This window comes from Erinaceus europaeus, chromosome 1 (genome assembly GCF_950295315.1).
Source record: "Erinaceus europaeus chromosome 1, mEriEur2.1, whole genome shotgun sequence".
Taxonomy (NCBI): domain Eukaryota; kingdom Metazoa; phylum Chordata; class Mammalia; order Eulipotyphla; family Erinaceidae; genus Erinaceus; species Erinaceus europaeus.
The window spans coordinates 32,164,348-32,185,799 of record NC_080162.1 but is presented as its reverse complement, the minus strand read 5'-3'; the positions used below and the strand labels follow the sequence as shown (position 1 = coordinate 32,185,799).

General features: G+C 43.2%; 1 protein-coding gene and 1 pseudogene across 6 annotated transcripts in view; both read right to left on the bottom strand.

Moving 5' to 3' along the window:
- DIDO1 (death inducer-obliterator 1) overlaps positions 1-21,452 on the bottom strand; it is a 78,447-nt gene that overhangs the window by 26,712 nt on the left and 30,283 nt on the right. For 5 of the 6 annotated variants that reach the window (XM_016186943.2, XM_060176964.1, XM_060177034.1 and 2 more), the window contains exons 2-7: positions 18,163-18,370; positions 16,985-17,093; positions 13,791-14,628; positions 10,930-11,251; positions 4,518-4,730; positions 2,768-2,981 (exon numbers count right to left, since the gene is read on the bottom strand). In XM_016186943.2, the coding sequence (XP_016042429.2) occupies positions 2,768-2,981; positions 4,518-4,730; positions 10,930-11,251; positions 13,791-14,626 (1,585 nt within the window). In that variant the 5' untranslated portion in view covers positions 14,627-14,628; positions 16,985-17,093; positions 18,163-18,370. The remainder of the gene's footprint in view (positions 1-2,767; positions 2,982-4,517; positions 4,731-10,929; positions 11,252-13,790; positions 14,629-16,984; positions 17,094-18,162; positions 18,371-21,452) is intronic. The other variant, XM_060177173.1, reaches the window with a different exon arrangement.
- LOC132542568 (U2 spliceosomal RNA) lies at positions 17,704-17,866 on the bottom strand (annotated as a pseudogene).

Here is a 21,452-nt window from a genome sequence, read left to right as displayed (position 1 = left end):
CCATTTGCATGGCACACACATGAACCACAAGAGCAATGTTTGTGAGATTCTCACAAAGCAACTGGATTTAGGTGTTCAGGTTCCATTAGGATTTTCCACTTTAGTTCTCAAAGCCAATAGAAACTGTAGAAATCTCAATTTTTCCATCAAAATGTTCAGACCCGTAGTGTTTTATTCTTATGCCTTAGCAGTAATTAGAGGCCCACCAAAATGAAAACAGGGTGTGGGAAGCTCTGCTAGTTGTATAGAAATTCTCAAATAAAAAAAAAAACCCAAATCAAAGGAGCAACTATATGCTGCTCCATAATCCTAACACGGAGGGCTCTTGCTAATACTTTCATGGGAGAGGAGTGCTTTGGGCACAGTGCTTATGTTCTATCCCTGTGCAGTGAGAACTTGCAGCTATTACCGTGTACCAGGGTCGATACCAGTGAACTACCCAGGGCCCCTCCAGGAGCAGCTATGTGTGTTCCCTAAACTAGGTGCACAATGGCTGATGAGACCCACGTGGACTGGATAGGTACCTATGTCAAGGTAGAAACCATGTCATGCATCAATAAGCACTCTTCCCACCCCCCCCCCCACCCCACTTCAAAAAGTAGCCTGCTGTCAGCCAGAGAGGAATGAGGCAGCCTCTAGGCAGATGGTGTGTGCAATGATCCTCTCATCCCTGGGGCCAGTCCTACTACCAACTGTGAGTAACTTGGGACAGATATAAATGTTCACTACTACTAACCAAGGCTGAAGTTACTTGGCCAATACCCTCTCTTCTCTCAATCATCTTTTAGGAAGATCATATCCCTGGGATAACAAAATAATAACTGGTGTAAAGATATGATTGTCATATACACTGTCAACTATAGCTAGCCATCAATTTTCATTAAGCAGTTCAGGAGGTAACACAGTAAACAAGGGATTGAAATCTCAGGCATGTGGTTCCAAGTTCAATTCCTAGCACCACACATGCCAGACATGCTCTGGTTCTCTCACATTAATAAACCTTTAAAAGTTTTTCATTTAGATGTAAATGTGCTAGAAAGGGTAATTGTTAAATTTGCTTCAACTTTCCATCACCTGAAGTGCAGCAGCTTCAGGGAAAGGGGGGTGCTGTGTATAAAGAGAGGCTGCCTGCAGTCAATTGGGAAGGCAAGAAAAAATCCTCATGGGAATGGCAAGTCCTATACTGTATGTAGTGAGCTTACTGGTCCAGTCATCGGTCCTGCAATTGTGAGTCATTTGTAGAAGGTAGAGATATTAACTGCTAAAGTGAAAAAGAAAACTCCAGCTAACAGAGACACTGGCTTCCTCAAGGGCTCCCTCTATCCTAGCACCACCTGTCCCCTCAGACCCAGAAGAGAGATAGGATGAGTATCTAGAGGAAAGCTAATCCTTCCCATCTCACATACAATGCCTACAAAGCCACAGCAGGCATCTCACAGAAACTTTCTGATTATAGTCCATATAGAAGGAACTCAGTGGAATTCAAAGATGGCCTATAGGTTTACTCTATAGTCGGGCCCTATTTTATTATGCATGACTCCAACTAACTCAGAGCATGCAGCCTCCCATTCTTAAGAATTTCTTAGGCGATGAAAATTCTTAGGTGATGAAATAAGACACTTTTAAGTATGTTTATGAGTTCAGCAAATGTGCTAACTTGTAGTGATAAACTTGATGGAAATCTGAGGCATGCTGCCCACAGAAAATTCTCAGTTCAAACAACCTAGGTGTATCCAGGTTAAAGTAGCAATTGGCTAATCCTGTAACAACTCATCCCAAAAATTAGGGGTAAAGCAAAAAGCTGTTATTATTTGACATTTAGTTATGACTTTTTTAAAAAAAAAAAAAAATCTTGGCCATTTACAATCTTAAAATGCGTGACTGAGTTTTGTTTCAGAGCTTACGAATGAAACATACTTCTAAAATCTTGGAATTTATGCCTTTTCAGCTATTTAGTACTCTTTAAATTCAAGATGCATGGTCAAATCTGGGACTACCGTAAGTCTATTTGAAATATCTTGATTTTACTCATCTGCAGTTTGGAGCAGGGCCCAATATAAATCCAAAAGAAGTCAGGCAGCTGGCTCTCCTGGCAGATACCCACAATGAGGGCACTGCTCAGTGCTCGCATACCTCTTACTTACCTGGGAACACAGGCTTCTGGAACACAGGACACGGCAGGAAATTTCCAAAGTCAAATGTGTGTGTATGTGGATGTGTAGTATGTGAACTGAACATAAGAAAAATTCCTGTCTCATCAAAACTAATTTGACTCATTAAAAACCACACTTCAGTTGACTCACTAATTTGCTGATAGATTCCCACAACATACAAACATGTGCTGAAAGCATACAATGTGGAAACACTTGCACTCTGGCTAACAGGGCTGTAAGAAAATTGCACTTAAGTTGGGAGGAATTTTGAATGCTGGGCAGTGTATTTATCCAGTCAACCAGATCTTGTTGGCAAATGGAGATACTTACCACAGCCTGATAATGAAAACAGATTAAAAGCAATCAACTGGTGGGATAAAAACACTCAGCAATGAGGTTTGTACAGCCTTTTGAAAATACTGATAGAAGTCCCAACAGACTAAGGACAGATACATTGGGATTATGGGATATCTCAGACTTGGCACCTGCTTCAATCTGTAGGAGCAGATTAAACACAGCCAAGATTGCTAGTTCTGGACAGGCCTGAATGCATGGCCTTCTGTGGTGTAGAAATAACGGGAGGGTCCAGGAGGTGACCCCTAGTTGATACATACATTTACACAACAGGGTTGGCCAGAGGGCAGGTGTCTTTTCTGGCTTTACTGCATTGTAATTGTGGTCGCTGGCCCAGGATGGTGTGCTGCTTTCACATGTGGCTTCCTTCATAAGGACCTCGCTTCTTGGCAGAGCCACCACCACCTTCTTCAGGGTATTTTCTTTCTTGTCTGCAGCTGGTCTCTTGTGTACAGAAGAGATTTTAATGCCTGCCTGGATAATCAGCAAAATCCCAACCATTAAGGTCAGAAAGGACACAACCTCTCATTTCACCTCGTAGTGAGGTCATTTCAAACCCTCTTACCCACACCCTGGACAGGAGCTTGCAGTTTACGGGCAATCAGCATATCTGTTGGGACCCGTACACACCTAATGTCATTTACAGAGCTTCAACATCTGAGTGATGTGAAGACTGCTTACCAGAACAGTGCAATCCTGGTGAGGCACCAGGCCACCAGCATAGAATGAATGAAGCCCTTGGAGTGAGACAAGGAAACAAGAATAAAGTACAAATGGCCTCAGAGCAGGAATGTGTCCAAGTCCCGCTGATGAGGCATTATATATAGCCCCACATTCGCCAGCAGGAGATTTAACATCATCATACTCTTTCTACATAGCAGCAAAAGTTCCTTTGGCACTTACACCATCCTGTATTATAGCCAAGCCATCAAAAGACTAAACAAGCATTTAAAAGTCAAGAAGAAACTTCCCAACAGACATGTTCTATGTGTCACAACTGTAATGGGGCTGGCCATAAAACAGACACATCAACTTCAGCTGAAATTCCAGAACAGTCTTCAAGTGTACAGTGGCTATCTGGATTTCTAAAATATGCCTAGATACCCCCACCCCACCCATATGCTGCACCATAATAGGAATAATCTTTTCTTTTCTTTTTTTTTTTTTTTAAACCAAAGCACTGGTCAGCTCTGGTTTATGGCGGTGCAGGGGACTGAACCTGGGACTTCAGATTGAGACTGATGCGCTGCCTACTGCGCTAAGAGGGCTGCTAACCAGGGACTTCAAAGCCTCAGGCATGAGACAAGGAAAGACCTTTGGGGGGTAGTCTTGTCTGAGGCCCCTACTTTCCTCCTGGCTGCCAGTGACAGTGCCTTTACTACCTCAGTCTGACCAGTCTTTCTAAAAGACTGCTGTGCATGCATTCCTGTCTCGGCACAATACAGCAGCCTATTGCTTGGAGTTACTACTGCACTGAAAATCATTTACTTCTAGGCAGAGGGCAGATCAAAAAGTGATAGGACGGGGAGTCGGGCTGTAGCACAGCGGGTTAAGCGCAGGTGGCGCAAAGCACAAGGACTGGCATAAGGATCCCGGTTCGAACCCCGGCTCCCCACCTGCAGGGGAGTCGCTTCACAGGCGGTGAAGCAGGTCTGCAGGTGTCTATCTTTCTCTCCCACTCTCTGTCTTCCCCTCCTCTCTCCGTTTCTCTCTGTCCTATCCAACAACGACGACAACAACAATAATAACTACAACAATAAAACAACAAGGGCAACAAAAGGGAATAAATAAAATAAGTATTTTAAAAAAAAAGTGATAGGACACATGCTGTTTGTAATGCTGACAAAAAGATTGGATGAAAGGTGGTGAAGGTGACACTGTCTGTACTCAATTTGTACTTGCTGTCCCCACGCTCCATACCAAGTTGCCACCAGTCTTGCCATACAAGTCTCTCACCCTTCCCATGTTCTCTCCAGCAACATTTCTCATGGCTGGTCTTAGTCAACTTACCTGGACGCTACATTTAGGAAGAATGGGCTTTTCTGGCTTCATCTTGGTCTTTTCTTTAGCTTTTGGTTTTTGTTCTTTACCTGAACTTAGGAATTTCATAGTAGCTGCAGCATGCTTTAGGATGCAGTCATTGCTGCAGTACACAGAATCAGGTTGTGCCACGCTGGAACACCCAGGGCCAATACATTTTGAGGCACCAGAAGCCTCTACTACCTGCAGAATAAAACATGTGACTTCAAATAATGTACTCACCAATTTCAGCTTTTAAGGTACTCTGCGAAATCACTATTTAATCAAGAGACAATAAAAGTAGCTTTAGTATAAATAAATAGACCTTTGTATATTCAAAGCACAGGAATCAATTTCTCTTGTATGAAGCATTTTTTGTTTATTGCCTCCAGCGTTATCACTGGAGCTCGGTGCCAGCACTACAAATGCACTTCTTCCAGTGGTCATTTTTTTTCCTTTCTGCTCTTCCCTAATTTTTACTAGATAGGACAGAGAGAAACTGAAATAAGATGGGAAGATAGGGAGAGGAAGACACCTGCAGACTTGATTCACTTCTTCTGAAGTAGACCCCCTGCAGGTGGAGAGTAGGGCTTGAAACCAGGTCCTTGAGCATGGTAATATGTGATGCACTCATATTCTTCTTTTTTTTTTTTTTTTTGCCTCCAGGCTGGGGCTCAGTGTCTGCACCATGAATCCACTGCTCCTGGAGGCCATTTTTTCCCCATTATGTTGCCATTGTTGCTGTAGTCTTGTTGTGGTTATTATTATTGTTGTTGATGTCGCTCGTTGTTGGATAGGACAGAGAAATGGGGGGGGGGAGACAGAGAGAGGGAGAGAAAGACAGACACCTGCAGACCTGCTTCACCACCTGTGAAGTGACTCCCCAGCAGGTGGGGAGCCAGGGGCTTGAACTGGGATCCATACACCGGTCCCTGTGCTTTGCACCATGTGCGCTTAACCCACTGAGCCACAGCCCGACCCCCAGCACTCATGTTCTTATTTGCTCTCTCTACAACCTATGGTGAAAAAGAGGGGACCCCAGGGCGCCACCCCCTTATGTGACGATTCTATAACTTTGGAACATGAGATTTTATACCCACAATTGGTCCTAATAGAGGGCAAATGTGCAGAGATTTTGCAGCTATAATTCAAAGTGCAGGGGGTTGGATGATGGTGCAGCAGGTTAAGCACACGTGGCGCAAAACGTGGACCCGTGGAAGGATCCTGGTTCGAGCCCCCGGCTCCCCACCTGCAGGGGAGTCGCTTCACAGGTGGTGAAGCAGGTCTGCAAGTGTCTTTCTCTCCCCCTCTGTCTTCCCCCTCCTCTCTCGACATCAACAACAATAACCACAACAAGACTACAACAACAAGGGCAACATAGGGGGAAAAGAGATCTTCCAGAATTGAGACCTAATGGCTGGTTTTAAAAGAAGCAAGCAGTCCTGTTGAGACAGGACTGTCCACAGACTAACTCTGAGGGGACCCCAACACCCACTGCACTTTAATTTTAAAGAAGCAACAAGTAATTTTTAGTTTAAGTATATCACAAACATTGCACAAGATACATATATTTCATAAATGTGTCATAATGTGCTATGTTTAGAGGAATCTGCCTTATGGCAACAGGAATCGACAGACCATAAGACTTACAGATTGGCTCAACAATAATCATTACAGTGTCTTCTGATGCTTGCTAAAACTAAAAACACAGAACACATTTCTCAAATTTGAGTAAAATCGAATTTCTAAGATATCTTTTCTCTATAAAGTTTTACATTAATATCCAAGTTATTAACTTTTACCTAACTTACATTTCTGTACATTAAAAACACACAAAAAAAATGTATTTCCCTAAGTAACTCAATGGTAAATGCATTCAAGTAGTCCAGTCCTTATATTACACAGTAAAAGAGTGTTACAGCAAAGATGTTAGAGACAGCAATCTCAGAACCATCTGCACAACTAGTAACTGATAAAGGACAGGTGTTGAGAGGCAGGGACAGGCAGTGGCTGCCTCTCTTCACACCCGTTGACTAAACTAGAGGTGGCATCTTCATCAAAGTGTGCTAGGGACACAGGAAGGTCTGGAAGTGAAAACATGCCTTGATTAAGCACGGTCCCTTTGATTTATGAGACAAAGCAATTCTCAATAGAGGAAGCAGACAACACATGACAAAGACTCACACCACTGAAAGGGCCTCAAAACTAGCTAAAAAGAAGAGTAAGTAGGACTGGGCACTAACACTGTAACTGTGAGATATTCAGAGGGTTGTGACAGTGTCAGAGGTGAGATCTGAAAGCCCAAGGATAGGGAATAGGGGGAGGGGTTCCCAGATTTTACCACCCCACTCCTCTAGTTCAGAGAATAACTATCACTAATATCCTCTTGAAGTGGTATCAGGTGATATGAGTGCACATTTACAGCTGATCACTGAATAACTTAGTTTGAACTATAAGAGGTTCACCTACATGTGGACTTAAAAGTCCACAAGTATTTTGTATACTAAAAATGACACAAGTGCTAACAGGTGATTCGCCTTGTAAACTTACCATATTAATACAACCCTGCCCTTTATTTATTTATTTTTACCAGAGCACTGCTCAGCTCTGGCTTATGGTGGTGCAGGGGATTAAACCTGGGACTTTGGAGCCTGAGTCATGAAAGTCTTATTGCATAACCATTATGCTATCTACCCCTGCACCTGTCAATGTATTTAACTTAAGATTTTCTTCATAATTTTCTCTAGTTCAAAAATGCACTAGGTAATACAGAAGAAAGAAATTTAAGAGGCTAGGAGATAGTTCGCCTGGTAGAGTGTACACTTTATCATGCATGAAGGCCCAGGTTCAAGCCCCCAGCTGTCCACCATATGGGAGTACCTGCATGGGGAAAGCGTCACAAACAGTGGCATAGTGTTGGACCACACATACCAGAGTGGTGCTTTCCCTGACCCCAGTGTAAAAATAAGGCCCCCCCCAAAGTGGGGGAGGGCTATCATGCAGGCACAAAGTGCCAGAAAGTAAAAGAAAACTCACACACCCAACCTCCACCCCCCAATATGGCACTGGACAATAAACTCAGGGCTTTCTGGGTAAAGCATTTCCCTTATCTACCCCATCAGAGTTGTCACTGGGGTTTGGTGCCTGTAGACCTCACCATTCCTGGCAGCCACTTTCTCTTTAGATAGAGGCCAAAGGAGATGAGGGAGGGGGTGGGAGGAGAGGGAGAAGAAGGGGTAGGGGAGACGAGACACAACAGCATTCCCCCATCACTCATACAGTCTATGTGCAGATATTCCCCTGTGGCCTGGGCCTAAAACCTGGGTCCTTGCACATGATAATGTGCTCACTCTACCAGGTGAATCACTTGTTGCCCTTCCTTCAACCTCCTTTTAGAGGAAGAAGGGAGATGACTTACCACCGCCCCACTGTTCCCAGAGTACCTCATCCATCCCCTGCCCCAATGTTGTCTACTGAAATCATTAACAGCAAGCTATTGTTTTGTGGGATCAAAAGCCATAAGCAACCAGGGGAGCTCCGTGGGTAGCAGAGTGATGCATTCTCCTCTCTCCCCCTTCCCATTCCTGAAAAATAAAAAAAAATTGGGCTGGGAAGGCCACTCAGCAGCACTGCACAAAAATTATTTATGTGAGTTAGCTTACACTGTGTGTGGGGCCAGCACACAGTGAGTTATTGATATATAGTTGAAGAGTCAACTATATATCAATAACTCAAATAACTTTTCTAATGCATTTATATCAAGAATTCATAAGAGTTGTGCAAATAAAGACTAAAAATTTAAAAAAGTAAATCTGGTAACCAGGAAGATTGGTGCACTGTACTCTCAAATATGAGCACCAAGTTTGATGCCCAGCATTGCCAGTGACAAGAGTGATTTTTCTGGTTCCCCAACCCATCCATCCACATGAATGAATATATACTTTCAAAAATTACAAAAACAAAAAGGTGAATCCGGGGTTAGGGAGGTCCCTCCAATGTCTGAACACAGGAATTATAATGCCTGAGGAATCAGAGCGTCAATCTCTGGCATTATCTGATGCTAGACCTGAGTAGTGCTCTGATCTCTACCTCTCATAAATATTCTTTTTAAAAATTTTTAAAAATATTACCTTTTGTTGCACGTGTTTTATTGTTTTAGTTATTATTGATGTCATTGCTTTGGACAGGACAGAGAGAAATGGAGAGGGGAGGAGAAGACAAAGAGGAGGAGAGAAAGAGACAATTGTAGACCTGCTTCACTGCCTGTGAAGGGACTCCTCTGCAGGTGGGAAGCCGGGGATTCGAACCAGGAACCTCCCATGGGTTGTGCTTTACCTGCTGTGCTACCGCCCGACCCTTATTTTTTTTATTTAAAGAAATAAATTAAAGGGGCTGGGCATTGGCACACATGATTAAGTGTGTTGTTAAAATTCGGAGGCTCCAGCTGGCCGGGCTAGCTTCACGGGCGGGTAACAGAGACGACCAGAGACATATGGCTGGGCAGGGAAGCTGTATTTCTTTATTCAAGAACAACGATTCATAAACTAACCCAAACTAATCACCAAACAGAACTCTCTTGCCTCTTTGCCCCGCGACGGCGCCAAGCACTCTCTAACTCTGCCACTCTCCAACTCTCGAACTCTGGAACCCTCTCGGGGTTCCTTGGGGCGGGGCCAAGCAGGCCCGCGAAATTAGCAGGACTGATCCAATTTTCTTGGCGGGGGAGAGCTAGAACAACCCAATGTAAAGCATACAACATAAGTGAACATGTTACAATCACACAGACCTAGGTTCAAGCCCCAGGCTCCCACCTGCAGGGAGGGAAGCTTTACAAGCAATGAAGCAGCGCTGCAGGTCTCCCTCTCCCCCTATCTCTTCCTTCTCTCTCTGTCTCCAATAAGTAAAAAACACATATATCTGTTTTTTAAAAAGTTAATTTCAAAAACACCAATTAATAGGTCTGGGAAGTATTTCAGTAGCAGAGCACAGAACTTGTATACAGAAAGTCCTAGGTTCAATTTTTGGCACTGTTTATGTAAGAACTAAGTGGTACTCTGCTGTGTGTCTCCCTCACTCATTAAAAAAATGTTAGTGTGGGGCCAGGTGGTGGCACACTGATTTAAGTGCTCACATTTGAGTGCAGAAGGACCCAGGTTCAAACCCCTACTTCCCACCTATAGGGGGAAAGCTTCATGAGCGATGAAGCAGGGCTGCAGCAGGTAACACACACACACACACTCTCCCCCTAACCCCTCTCAATTTCTCACTATCTCTATCCAATAATAAAATAATAGTATTACCATGGTCGAGCATGTGGTTAAGTGTGCACATTACCATGTACAAGGGAGGACCTGGGTTCAAGCCTGTGCTCCCCACCTGCAGGGGGAATGCATGATGATTGGTGAAGCAGTTCTGCAGGTGTCTCTCTCCCCTCTATCGCCCCTCCCCTCTCAAATAAAAATTGAAAGAGAAGAAAAAAAAAAGGGGGGGGAGAATGGCTGCTGGGACCGGTGGATTCACAGGGCAGCCCTAACAATACCATGGATGCAATATATATATATACATAAATAAAATTATAGCTGATTTAGTTTTGTTTTTTTTTTTCTTTGCCTCCAGGGTTATTGCTGGGGCTCAGTGCCTGCACCATGAATCCACTGCTCCTGGAGGCCATTTTTCTTTTCCCCCTTTGTTGCCCTTGTTGTTGTAATTAATGTTGTTCTTGACGTCGTTCATTACTGGATAGGACAGAGAGAAATCAAGAGAGGAGGGGAAGACAGAGAGGGGGAGAGACAGACACCTTCAGACGTGCTTCACCACCTGTGAAGTGACTCCCCTGCAGGTGGGGAGCCGGGGACTCAAACCGGGATCCTTCCACGGGTCCTTGTGCTTTGCGCCCCGTTTGTTTAACCCACTGCGCTACCACCCAACCCCCCAGATTAGCTTTAAAAAATAAAATCACCCACAATGGTGTCCCAAAATACAGAACAGTCCTGTCCAAGGCCAGGGCTGGTTATCTGCCTGGGCCCACCCCACAGATTCTATGTCATTTGTGAGGATCAGCTGGCTTCTTCCCTAGGAAAACAGCTCATCCCCCCTTTTGTTACCCTTGTTGTTTATTATTATTATTGCAGTCGTTGTTGTTAGACAAGACAGAGAGATCAAGAGAGATGGGGAAGACAGAGAGGGGAGAGAAAGATAGACACCTGCAGACCTGCTTCACCGGCTGTGAAGTGACCTTCTTGTAGGTGGGGAGCTGGAGGCTTGAACTGGGATCCTCGCACTTTGCACCACCTGTGCTTAACCCACTACGCCACTGCCTGGCTCCCAAGAAAGCAGCTCTTCATCCTGCTAGCCTGCTGGTAGTCTGAGGCCCCATATCACTGACTTCCCAATAAGTACTTACAGGCTGGAAGATCTTGAGTTTCTTCTTGCCACTGGGGTTTGCAGCTTTCTCAATTCTGCCTTTTATTCCTTGGTCTTCACTAGATTTTTGCTCTATTGTTCCTATACTTGTACAGTCTATGCCATCAGCATCAATAGGTCTAAATTTTATCTCCTGCTGGTCCGTGACTTCTGAGTTAGTTTCATCCTGCACTTGCAGAATGGTGCAGTTTGGGCAGATGTAGTCTTCCCCATTCCTTTCCAAGAGCCTCCCTCGTGCCTCAGAAATGCCAACACAATCACCATGAAACCATTCTTCACACCGATCACAGCAAATCATAAACCTAAAATTAAAAAAAAAAAATTAGAGATGGAAAATGTGCGATAAATGTTCATTTTTAGAAATATTAAAAGTTTGGGGGGGTACCACACCGGGCTCAGTGAACATAGTGTGAAACACAAGAACAGAGCAAGGATCCTAGTTTGAGGCCCGGCCCCCCCTCCGGCTCTCCACTTGCACGGGGGTCGCTTCACGAGAAATGAAGCAGGCCTGCAGGTATCTATCTTTCCCCTTCTCTCTCAATTTTTCTCTGTCCTATCTAACAATAATGAAAAAGATGGCCTCCAGAAGCAGCCCAGGCACTAACCCCGAAGGCAAAAAAAAAAAAAAAAAAAAAATTGGGGGCTAGACAATAACTGAGTACATGTTACCACAAGCAAGGACCCAGGCTCCTCACCAGCAAGAAAGCTTCCTAAGTGGTGAAACGGTGCTGCAGGTGTCTATGCCCACCCCCCCCACTTTCCTCCCCTTTTAAATTTGTCTTATCAAATAGAAAACAAATATTTTTAAACATTAAAAAGTCAAACAGGCTTTAACATTCTATTATGATTTAAAGGGGGGACAGTAAGAACAGCAGAAAATAGGGAGTCGGGCGGTTGCACAGCAGGTTAAGTGCAGGTGACACAAAGCGCAAGGACTGGAGGTAAGGATCCCGGTTCGAGCCCCCAACTCCCCACCTGCAAGGGAGTCACTTCACAGGTGGTGAAGCAGGTCTGCAAGTGTCTATCTTTCCCTCCCCCCTCCTCTCTCCATTTCTCTCTGTCCTATCCAACAATGAAATCAGTAACAACAACAATAATAACCACAACAATGAAAAACTAACAGGGGCAACAAAAGGGAAAATAAATAAATAAATATAAGAAAAAACAGCAGAAAATAAAGAACACACTTTTGGGTGGGGTGGGTGGTAGATAGCATAATGGTTATGCAAAGAGACTCTCACGCCTGAGGCGTGCCCCATAAGGAGCTGAGCAGTGCTCTGATAAAAAAAAAAAAAAGAAAGAAAACTCACTTTTCATAGTACAAAAGATCCCAATTTGAGTACCTGGTTCTCCACCTGCAATGGGGTCACTTCACAAGCAGTAAAGCTGGTCTGAAGGTGTCTATCTTTATCTATATCTATCTTCCCCTCCTCTCTCAATCCTATCCAGTAAAAAATGGGAAAAAATGGCCGCCAAAAGCAGTGGATTTGTAGTGCCAGCATCAAACCCCAGCAATAAAGGTGAAGGCAAAATACCAAAAAAAAAAAAAAAAAAAAGAAACCCACCCATTTTTCTCTCCCACCACATCGGGTTCATTTCTGGCAAGGTGTGACAAAAGTCACTTATAGGCTTTGGGCATTTACTTCAGCAACGACTTTATCCATCTGGCCTAACAGCTCAAACAGCAAGTCTCACACCACCTTGCTCCCACCCTAGTCAGAGACCCCAAGCTGCCCTCAAATTGTCTAAGCCCACGCCTCAAACCAGTCCATTCTAGAGTCACTGCTACATCATCTGTGGGCTGACACAAATATTCTTGCCATCTGCACATCAGCTGCTAGCTGCGTATCTAGTGTGAGGGCAATAGCACTCACTATGTCAAGGCAATAGGCTGCCCAATGAGTGCTTCTTTTTCTTTTTCTTTTTGTCTCCATAATAATTTACATTGTTTCCAACTGAAAACATTTTCACTCATTCAGGCCAACATTATAACTAAAATCAGAATAAGAGCCTCTTTCCCTGTTCTACCACCTATATTTCTTTGAAAGCTGGGGCGGGGCTGGGCAGTAGCACAGCAGGTTAAGTGCACATGGCACAAAACACAAGGACCAGCGTGAGGATCCCGGTTCGAGCCTCCAGATCCCCACCTGCAGGGGCGGGGTCCACTTCACAGGTGGTGAAGCAGGTCTGCAGGTGTCTTTTTTTAAAAAAAATATTTATTTTATTTATTTATTCCCTTTTGTTGCCCTTGTTTTATTATTGTAGTTATTATTGTTGTTGTCGTTGTTGGATAGGACAGAGAGAAACGGAGAGAGGAGGGGAAGACAGAGAGGAGGAGAGAAAGATAGACACCTGCAGACCTGCTTCACCACCTGTGAAGCAACTCCCCTGCAGGTGGGGAGCCGGGGTTCGAACCGGGATCCTATATGCCGGTCCTTGTGCTTTGCGCCACCTGCGCTTAACCCGCTGCGCTACAGCCCGACTCCCTGCAGGTGTCTTTTTTTTTAAATTTCTTTATTGGGGAATGAATGTTCTATATTCAACTGTAAATACAATAGTTTGTACATGCATAACATTTCCCAGTCTTCCACATAACAATACAACCCCCACTAGGTCCTCCGTCTACAGGTGTCTATGCTTCTCTCCCCTGTCTTCCCCTCCTCTCTGTCCTAAACAACAACAGCAGCAACAACAACAATAAGCAACAAGGGCAACAAAGGGGGAAAAATGGCCTCCAGGAGCAGTGGATTCGTAGTGCAGGCACCAAACCCCAGCAATTACCTTGGGGAGGGGGAGTCAAAGAAAGCTGGGGCGGTTAATACATTTCACTCCCAGGTTTACCTGTTGTTATGAGGCTGCCGACATATGCAATACAAGGTGTTGGGATCATACACCTCACATTCAGATTTGTGTTTGCCCAAGTCTTCAGGCTCGTCATCTTCAACTTCCTGGGCTACTTTCCCTTCCAATACACTCTCTTTGTCCTCATTTGTTGCCTGGGAAACAGCCTCCTGGTCAGCCTCAGGCTCCTGTTTGCTGGTCACTGAGCTCTCCAAGGCACTGACCCCCTCATTATCCACATTTTCTGCAGGGTCCTCCTCACGTCGCTTCTTCCTCAAGCGATTCTGGATCCCTTTCAGGGGCCTCTCAGAAGGTTCTCGTTCTCGCTTTCTTCGGAGGCGATTCTGAAGTTCTTTCAAAGTCAGTCCATCACTGTCACTATCAGATGTGTCTTCCTCATCATCAACTCCTGTGGCCTTTGCAGAGGAGGCTAGTGGTTCCTTCATACCCAATGAGCCACTCCTGGGTCCACTTTTCATTTCAGAGGTGCTCTCTACACTCCCTTCAGAGGCTGTTTCAACATCTGTAACTGGGCAAGACGTTGGCTCACTGGAATCCTCCAGAGAAACAGGAACATTCTTCCTTCCTCTGCGTCGGACTGTTGTCAGAAACTCTTCCACTCTCTCAGTCCTCTTTGGCTGCCTCCCACTGCGTCGCAGGGAAAGGCTCTGCTGCTGCTGGGGCTGCTGATCCAGAGAGTCTAACTCGGCATCCCCAGCACCCTCTCGTTTTGCAATGGTGGTTCTTCGAAACCCCCATGTTTTCCTAAATTCCTTACTTGTGGGTTTGATAGCCTTAGGAGTTTCCTCACTGCTTGGGTCACCTTTATCATCCATACCTAGTGGAAAACACAACCAAACCATGACTAATGTGAAAGAGATCACACATCTTGGTGAATGAGCTATAAGATCACATAACCAATGCTCAGAAAAAGGGAGCACCACTCAAATAAGACAAATTAACCAATACTGATGAAATGTAAAATACAGAAGGGGAAGTTGTCCATCAAAACAATTGTTTTAATCAGATTTCCTAAAGTGTGGCATGAGGTGACTATTCAAGAAAAATTTAAATCATCTACCTAAGGCTTAGAAGAAAAAGAACTGACAGATCAGGAGGGGTGGGAGAAGGCATAATGGTTATGCAAAAAGACACCCATGCCTGAGGCTTTGAAGTCCCAGGTTCAATCCCTGGCACCAACATAAACATAAAACCAAGATGAGCAGTGCTCTGGTAAAAAAAAAAAAATGAAAAGAAAAGAAAGGACCTGGCAGATAAAATCTGAGTTTATGAGTATTGCTGGCCAGAGATGTTTCACATCAGGTAGAACACAGAAGGTATGAGGTCTGGAGTTTGATCTCCAGCACTGTATGCTGAAGTAGTTTGTTTCTCACATTAAAAAAAATAATAATTTGGTAATCATCAGGGTTTCAATGTTCCCGGTGACTTTTTTTTTTAAAGAATTTATTTATTTATTTATTCATGAGAAAGAACCAGACATCACTCTGGTACATGTGCTGCTGGGAAGTCTAATGCTTTATCCACTGCACTACCTCCTAGACCACCCAGATGACTTTTTCACAGACACACCCACACACACAAAGTAAAAGGCCACAGTACCAAAGCTTCCTCCAATTGGTGGGAGCCAGATCACACACATGGCAGCAGTACTCCAAAATTAGCTGTTTTCTTGGCCCCAACATATTTATAAAAATGCTTATTAAGGACAGGGAAGACGGCGGGGCGAAGGGGGGGATGCCAGAGCACCACTCCGACACATATAATGCCAGGGATTAAACTCAGGGTTTCATGCTTGAGAGTTTAACTATTTATCCACTGTGTCACCTCCCAAGTATCCCTAAGTAAGAGAGAGAGTGTGTGTGTGTGTGTTTAAATCTAACTGCTCTGTGGTCCAGGAGGTGGCACCATGTATATATAAAGCATTAGACTCTCAAGCATGCAGTGGTGGTTTTTTTTTTTTTTAAGTATTTATTTATTCCCTTTTGTTGCCCTTGTTGCTTTATTATTGTAGTTATTATTGTTGTTATTGATGTTGTTAGATAGGACAGAGAGAAATGAAGAGAGGAGAGAAAGACAGAGAGGGGGAGAGAAAGATAAGACACCTGCAGATCTGCTTTACCGCCTGTGAAGTGACTCCCCAGCAGGTGGGGAGCTGGGGGCTCGAACCGGGATCCTTACGCCAGTCCTTGTGCTTTGCGCCACCTGCACTTAACCCGCTACACTACAGCCTGACTCCCCATGGGGTGGTCTTGAGTACAATCCCTAGTAGCACATGTACCAAAGTGATGTCTGGTTCTCTCTCTCTTCTGTCTTTCTCACTAATAAATAAAATCTTTATAAACAAACAAACAAAAACCTAACTGCTTCTCAAGCAGTACTTTCACCCATGTATTTGAAGCCCTGAACTGCCAAGTGAGAAGTCCAAGCACCAAGCACCATGACAGAGTCCACAAGGAGAAAAAGGGTTCAAACTGGATCCTGCACCCTAGTTGTAACTATGGGATGAGTGTAGATTGAGAGAGCCCTATGGTCAAGGATAGTACAGTAGGCACTGCCCGGACTTTTGAGCAATGATTCTACAGACAGGAAGTGGTTGCTGTCTGAGCCTACTGAATTCTTAGGTAGTTGTTAGGCAGCAAGAGACAATAAATACTGACCTAGGCAGTGAATAATGTTGCTTTTTTCGCTTTTTAAGACTTTGTTTATTTATTTAATGAGAAAGATAGAAGAGAGAAAGGACCAGACATCGCTGTTACACGTGCTGCTGGGGACTGAATTCTCATGTTTAAGAGTACAAGGCTTTATCCACTGCACCTCCTCCCTGACCAGTAATGTTTCTTTTCTCTATTTTTTTAAATATTTATTTTCCATTTTTGTTGCCCTTGTTATCATAGTTGTAGTTATTATTGTTGTTATTGATGCTGTCATTGTTAGATAGGACAGAGAGAAATGGAGAGAGGAGGGGAAGACAGAGATAGAGAGAGAAAGACAGACACCTGCAGACCTGCTTCACTGCCCTTGAAATGACTCCCCTACATGTGGGGATCCTTATGCTGGTCCTTGTGCTTAACCTGTTGCACTACTGCCCAACTCCCCCTTTTCTCTGTTCTAATAGGATCATGTTTGTAAACCATACTCTTAATTTAAAATAAAACCTGAAAAAAACAGCATACCTTCAGAATTCTTTCCCAAGCTGTCCAGGCTTCAATCACTTAAATGATAACTGACGACTCTGATTTTATGCCATGTTCCATCCTAAAGGACTCGCATTGACTGTAAATCCTAAAAGCATAAAATGTACAGAATTCAAAATCACACACAACTCAATTCTTTCTGTTTTCCATTAAGTACCATCACTTCGAGCTTTCCTTTCAGTTCTGTAGAGCCTTCACCTGGAAACTTGACCCGCATGTTCCTGGGCTACTCAGAAGTGGTTGTGACATCAGCAAAGGTGTCAAAGGTGAGGATCACATCACACCTTTAGGTTCTGGAGGTGCTCCTCCCTTGGTCAATTTAGTTGACTGAGTTGAGGTACTACTGGGAAAGTCAACTCAGTGTGCTGGTTAGAAAATCTTAAACAGAACACACTGGATCCGATTCCACCCAGGTGGCAATGCTAACACAGAGAGCAGGGGAACTTTAGGTATACATCCTTACAAATGTATAGTAATGCATGTTGTTGAACCATACTCTGGTGACTTACTAGCCTGAGAAGTTATACTTTTAAAGAAACTGCTTCTACTCAGATGAACTGGCAGCAGTTCCACCCTATCAGAGGATCCACTACCATGACCCATGAAGCCCCCCCCGGACTTGGAAAAGAACTGATAAAGACTGGGGGGGTGGGGGGAGAGTTGGCCTTCTGAAGGAAAAACTTTTTTAACCCCAGGAAGGGGTGTACATCGATGTGTGGAGCAGACAAAGCAAGCCCCTATTCCAACTCCCTGCTCCAAAAATCCATTTAATATATTGTTCTCGGATAAAGGACGTATCATATATTAAGCTGATAAGAACAGATACTACACTTGATCTTAGCCAAAAGGCCAAGAAGCGATGTGAAGGGAAAACTTTATAAAACACAGTTCTCACACAAAGGAGAGCATTTACAATGTAAATGTATGTACACCAATAATCAATGTAAAAACACTCAAATTCTTTGTTCCTCCCAATTCTTACCATAATTTAATATTCATTAAAAATTAAGGCTAAAGGTCAGACTATTTCAATCAAATGTTACATTATATCAGTATTTGCACATATATGCCACTTAAATTATTATTTCAAGGCTATTTTATTATAATTATCATTTCCAGGCTAATTTTGTTATGGCTTACTACTACTGATACTTTACCTGTCTCCAAACACCTAAGAGTATGGATACTTTTTCTGGATGTCCAAAATACGGGGAAAGAAACTAAACAAAAACACCTGGCCAATGTAAATCACTTGATCCAAGTAAATAGCCAGGATTCATAGCATTGTTGTTCTCAGTCACCATGCACAAATAACAGCATTTGTGTTTTCAACAACTCAACAGTTTGCTCCTATGGAGTAAGCTCCTAAAAGAAAATAAGAAAATCTTTTACAGATCTATAAGAATTTTTCAAAGGCACTAAATATTCAAAGCATGCTACCAACAGAGACATTCAAGATATTAAGACACAGTCCTCCCATTCTTTTGACTTTGAAAAGATGAAAACACTATTAGTACTCTGGAAGATGGGGACTAGAAAGGGCCACAAGAAGCCCATCTCGACTAAAACTTAGTCAAGTATGTCTGCTGCTTTTCCATCATGGTCGTATTTGTGAGGTGGACCCAACATACTGAAACCCAAACCCAACACAGAAACATATACAGAAAAGATGAAAAGGCTAAATTAAAAAACCATGAATTAGTGTAATCACTTTATTAAAAACTATTAAGTGAGAGACGGGGGGGGGGTGTAGCGCAATGCGCAGGGGACCAGCATAAGGATCCCAGTTCCCCACCTACGAGGGATGAACAGGCCTGCAGGTGTCTATCTTTCTCTCTCCATTTCTCTCTGTCCTATTCAACAATGACAGCAGTAACAACAAGGACAAAAAAGAGCAGGGGGAGGAAATAGCCTCCAGGTGCCGTGGATTAGCCCCAGCCATGAACCTGGAGGCAAAAAAAAAAAAAAAGTAAGATTGGAGAGACCAGAGCATTGTTCAGCTCATCTTGGTTTATGGTGGTGATGGAGACTGAATATGGTGTAAAAAAGTAAAACTGTTATGCTACCTCCTCACCCAAAAAATTCATACTCTACCTATGAACCCAACTTAGTTGTTAAGCCTATCAAAGATTCTTTATAACCAGTATTTCTAGTAACTGACTGAACATCAACTTGGTACAGGCTCATCTTTCTCCTCTTACGTCCTTTCAGAAAAAAAGTGCTACCATTTCTGTAAATATCATTTTTCCTAGGGGAAAAAATGTATCATTAATACATTCAAGACACCTGCCTCAAGCTGAGCCTGAACCTAGTACCTTACCTCCTCCACTCCTCAGGCCACTCCAACTGCCTTCCACAATAACTGTGATCGCCTTAGGGACCTCAGAACAAAGACAAACATTCTGAGGTACCTCCTTTTTTTTTTTTAAAGAGACAGAACCATTTCACTCTGACTGATCAAAGCTGCCAAAAGAAGACCTCAACAATTCACAAACTTAAGTAATAAGTTTACCATTATCTTTTAAAAAATATATATTTATTATTGGATAGAGAGAGTGAGAGAAACTGAAGAGAGGAGGGGAGGTAGGGAGGGAAAAAGATAGCTGCAGCCCTGATTCACCACTTGTGAAGCTTTCCCCTTGCAAGTGGTGACTAGAGGCTTAAACCTGTGTCCTTGCACACTGTGATGTGTACACTTAACCAAGTGTGCCACCACCTGGCCCCTAATTTACGTTTACATTTAACTCCACTTTTACATTTCAGAACACTGATGAATTACACAAAGCAAAGAGATCAGGATTTCCTCAGTATTTTAAAAAATATTTTACTTATTTATTTTATTTGATAGAACAGAAAGAAATTAAGAGGGAAGGGGGACACAGAGACAGACACCTGCAACACTGCTTCACCACTCACGATGCTTTCTCCCACAGTAGTATGTTTAATATGTTGAAAAACATGCTTCTGCAAATAATTAACAAGATCTATTTATTTTTAAGTGGAATAATAAATACATCTTCAGAAAAGATGAGATCATCTAAAATACTTTTACGTATCTAGGCTTTATATTTGTAAAGCTGATTTCTTTTTGTGGCCCAAGAGGTGATACAATGAGCCTAAGACTGGCAGCCATGTTGTCCCAGAGCAATCCCCTCTAGATGCCAGAGTGGTATTAAAAAAAGAAAGAAAGAAAAGAAGGGGGGGTAAGACTAATAGTGATGCAAAAGAGGCTCTAAAGTCCCTGGTTCAATCCCCAGCATCAATATTAATCAGAGCTGAGCAATGTCCCATTAAAACAAATATATACTTTTAAAAAATTTTCAACTCTCCATACTCCCAGAGGGGGAAAAATGCTAGGGGAAGATGACTAAAGAGCCCAGAAGAAGTCCAATTCCATCAGGACCCAGAGAAAGAAAAGGAAAAAAGAAAATAATAGGTACAGGCGTGACTTAAAAAGAGAAAGCAGTACCATGGGGGGGGGGGAGACAGGAAAATATATATATAGTTATATAAATAAAAGTCAACCCTTATCTGTGACCCTGAGAGAATCACTGCAGTTTCTAATGGGGGGGGGGGAATGGGGACACAGAACTCTGGTGGTGGGAATGGTGTGGAATTGCACCCCTGTTATTTAATTTTGTATATCATTAATAAAATTTTTTTGAAAAATTAGCTCATGAACAAAATCACAATTGAGGCAAAAATAGACTATAGCATATTATATGAGTGATCAGATCATAAAACTGCAGCCATGTCATATTAGTTAACAATCTCTCCCCAAAAGACAAGTAAGCATCTTTGAAACTGGTAAAGTGAAAAAACTAGTTGAGCACAGTGTATTGAAACAAAATTAGCCTACATGGGGCTTGGGAGATAAAATGGTATGCAATAAGTCTTTCATGCCTAAGGCACCAAGCATCCCAAAATCAACCCCCAGTACCAAGCAGTGCTCAGGTAATAAACAAGTAAGTCTACTGTGTTTCTAAGTAGCGACTCTTTCCAGATACCCAGTATGTGGGTCTAAGTACATTCAGCCTGCAAGACAGGCTGACCAACATTGTCTGAGAAGTTCATGATGTGTATTCACACTTCACAGTGCAGTTAATTTTTTAATATATTTATTTATTGGATAGAGATAGCTGAAGTCAAGAGGGAAGGGGGTGACAGAGAGGAAGAGAGAAAGACACCTGCAGCACCTGCTTCACCACTTGCAGAGCTTTCCCCCAGAGATGGGGGCTAAGGGCTCGAACCTGGATCCTTGTGTATTATAATATGTGCACTCAATCAGGTGCACCACCACCCTGCCCTATACAGTGCAGTTAATTTTTTAAATATTTATTTATTCCCTTTTGTTACCCTTGTTTCACTGTTGTAGTTATTGACTGATGTTGTCGTTGTTGGATACAACAGAGAGAAATGGAGAGAGGGAGGGAAGCCAAGGGAGGGA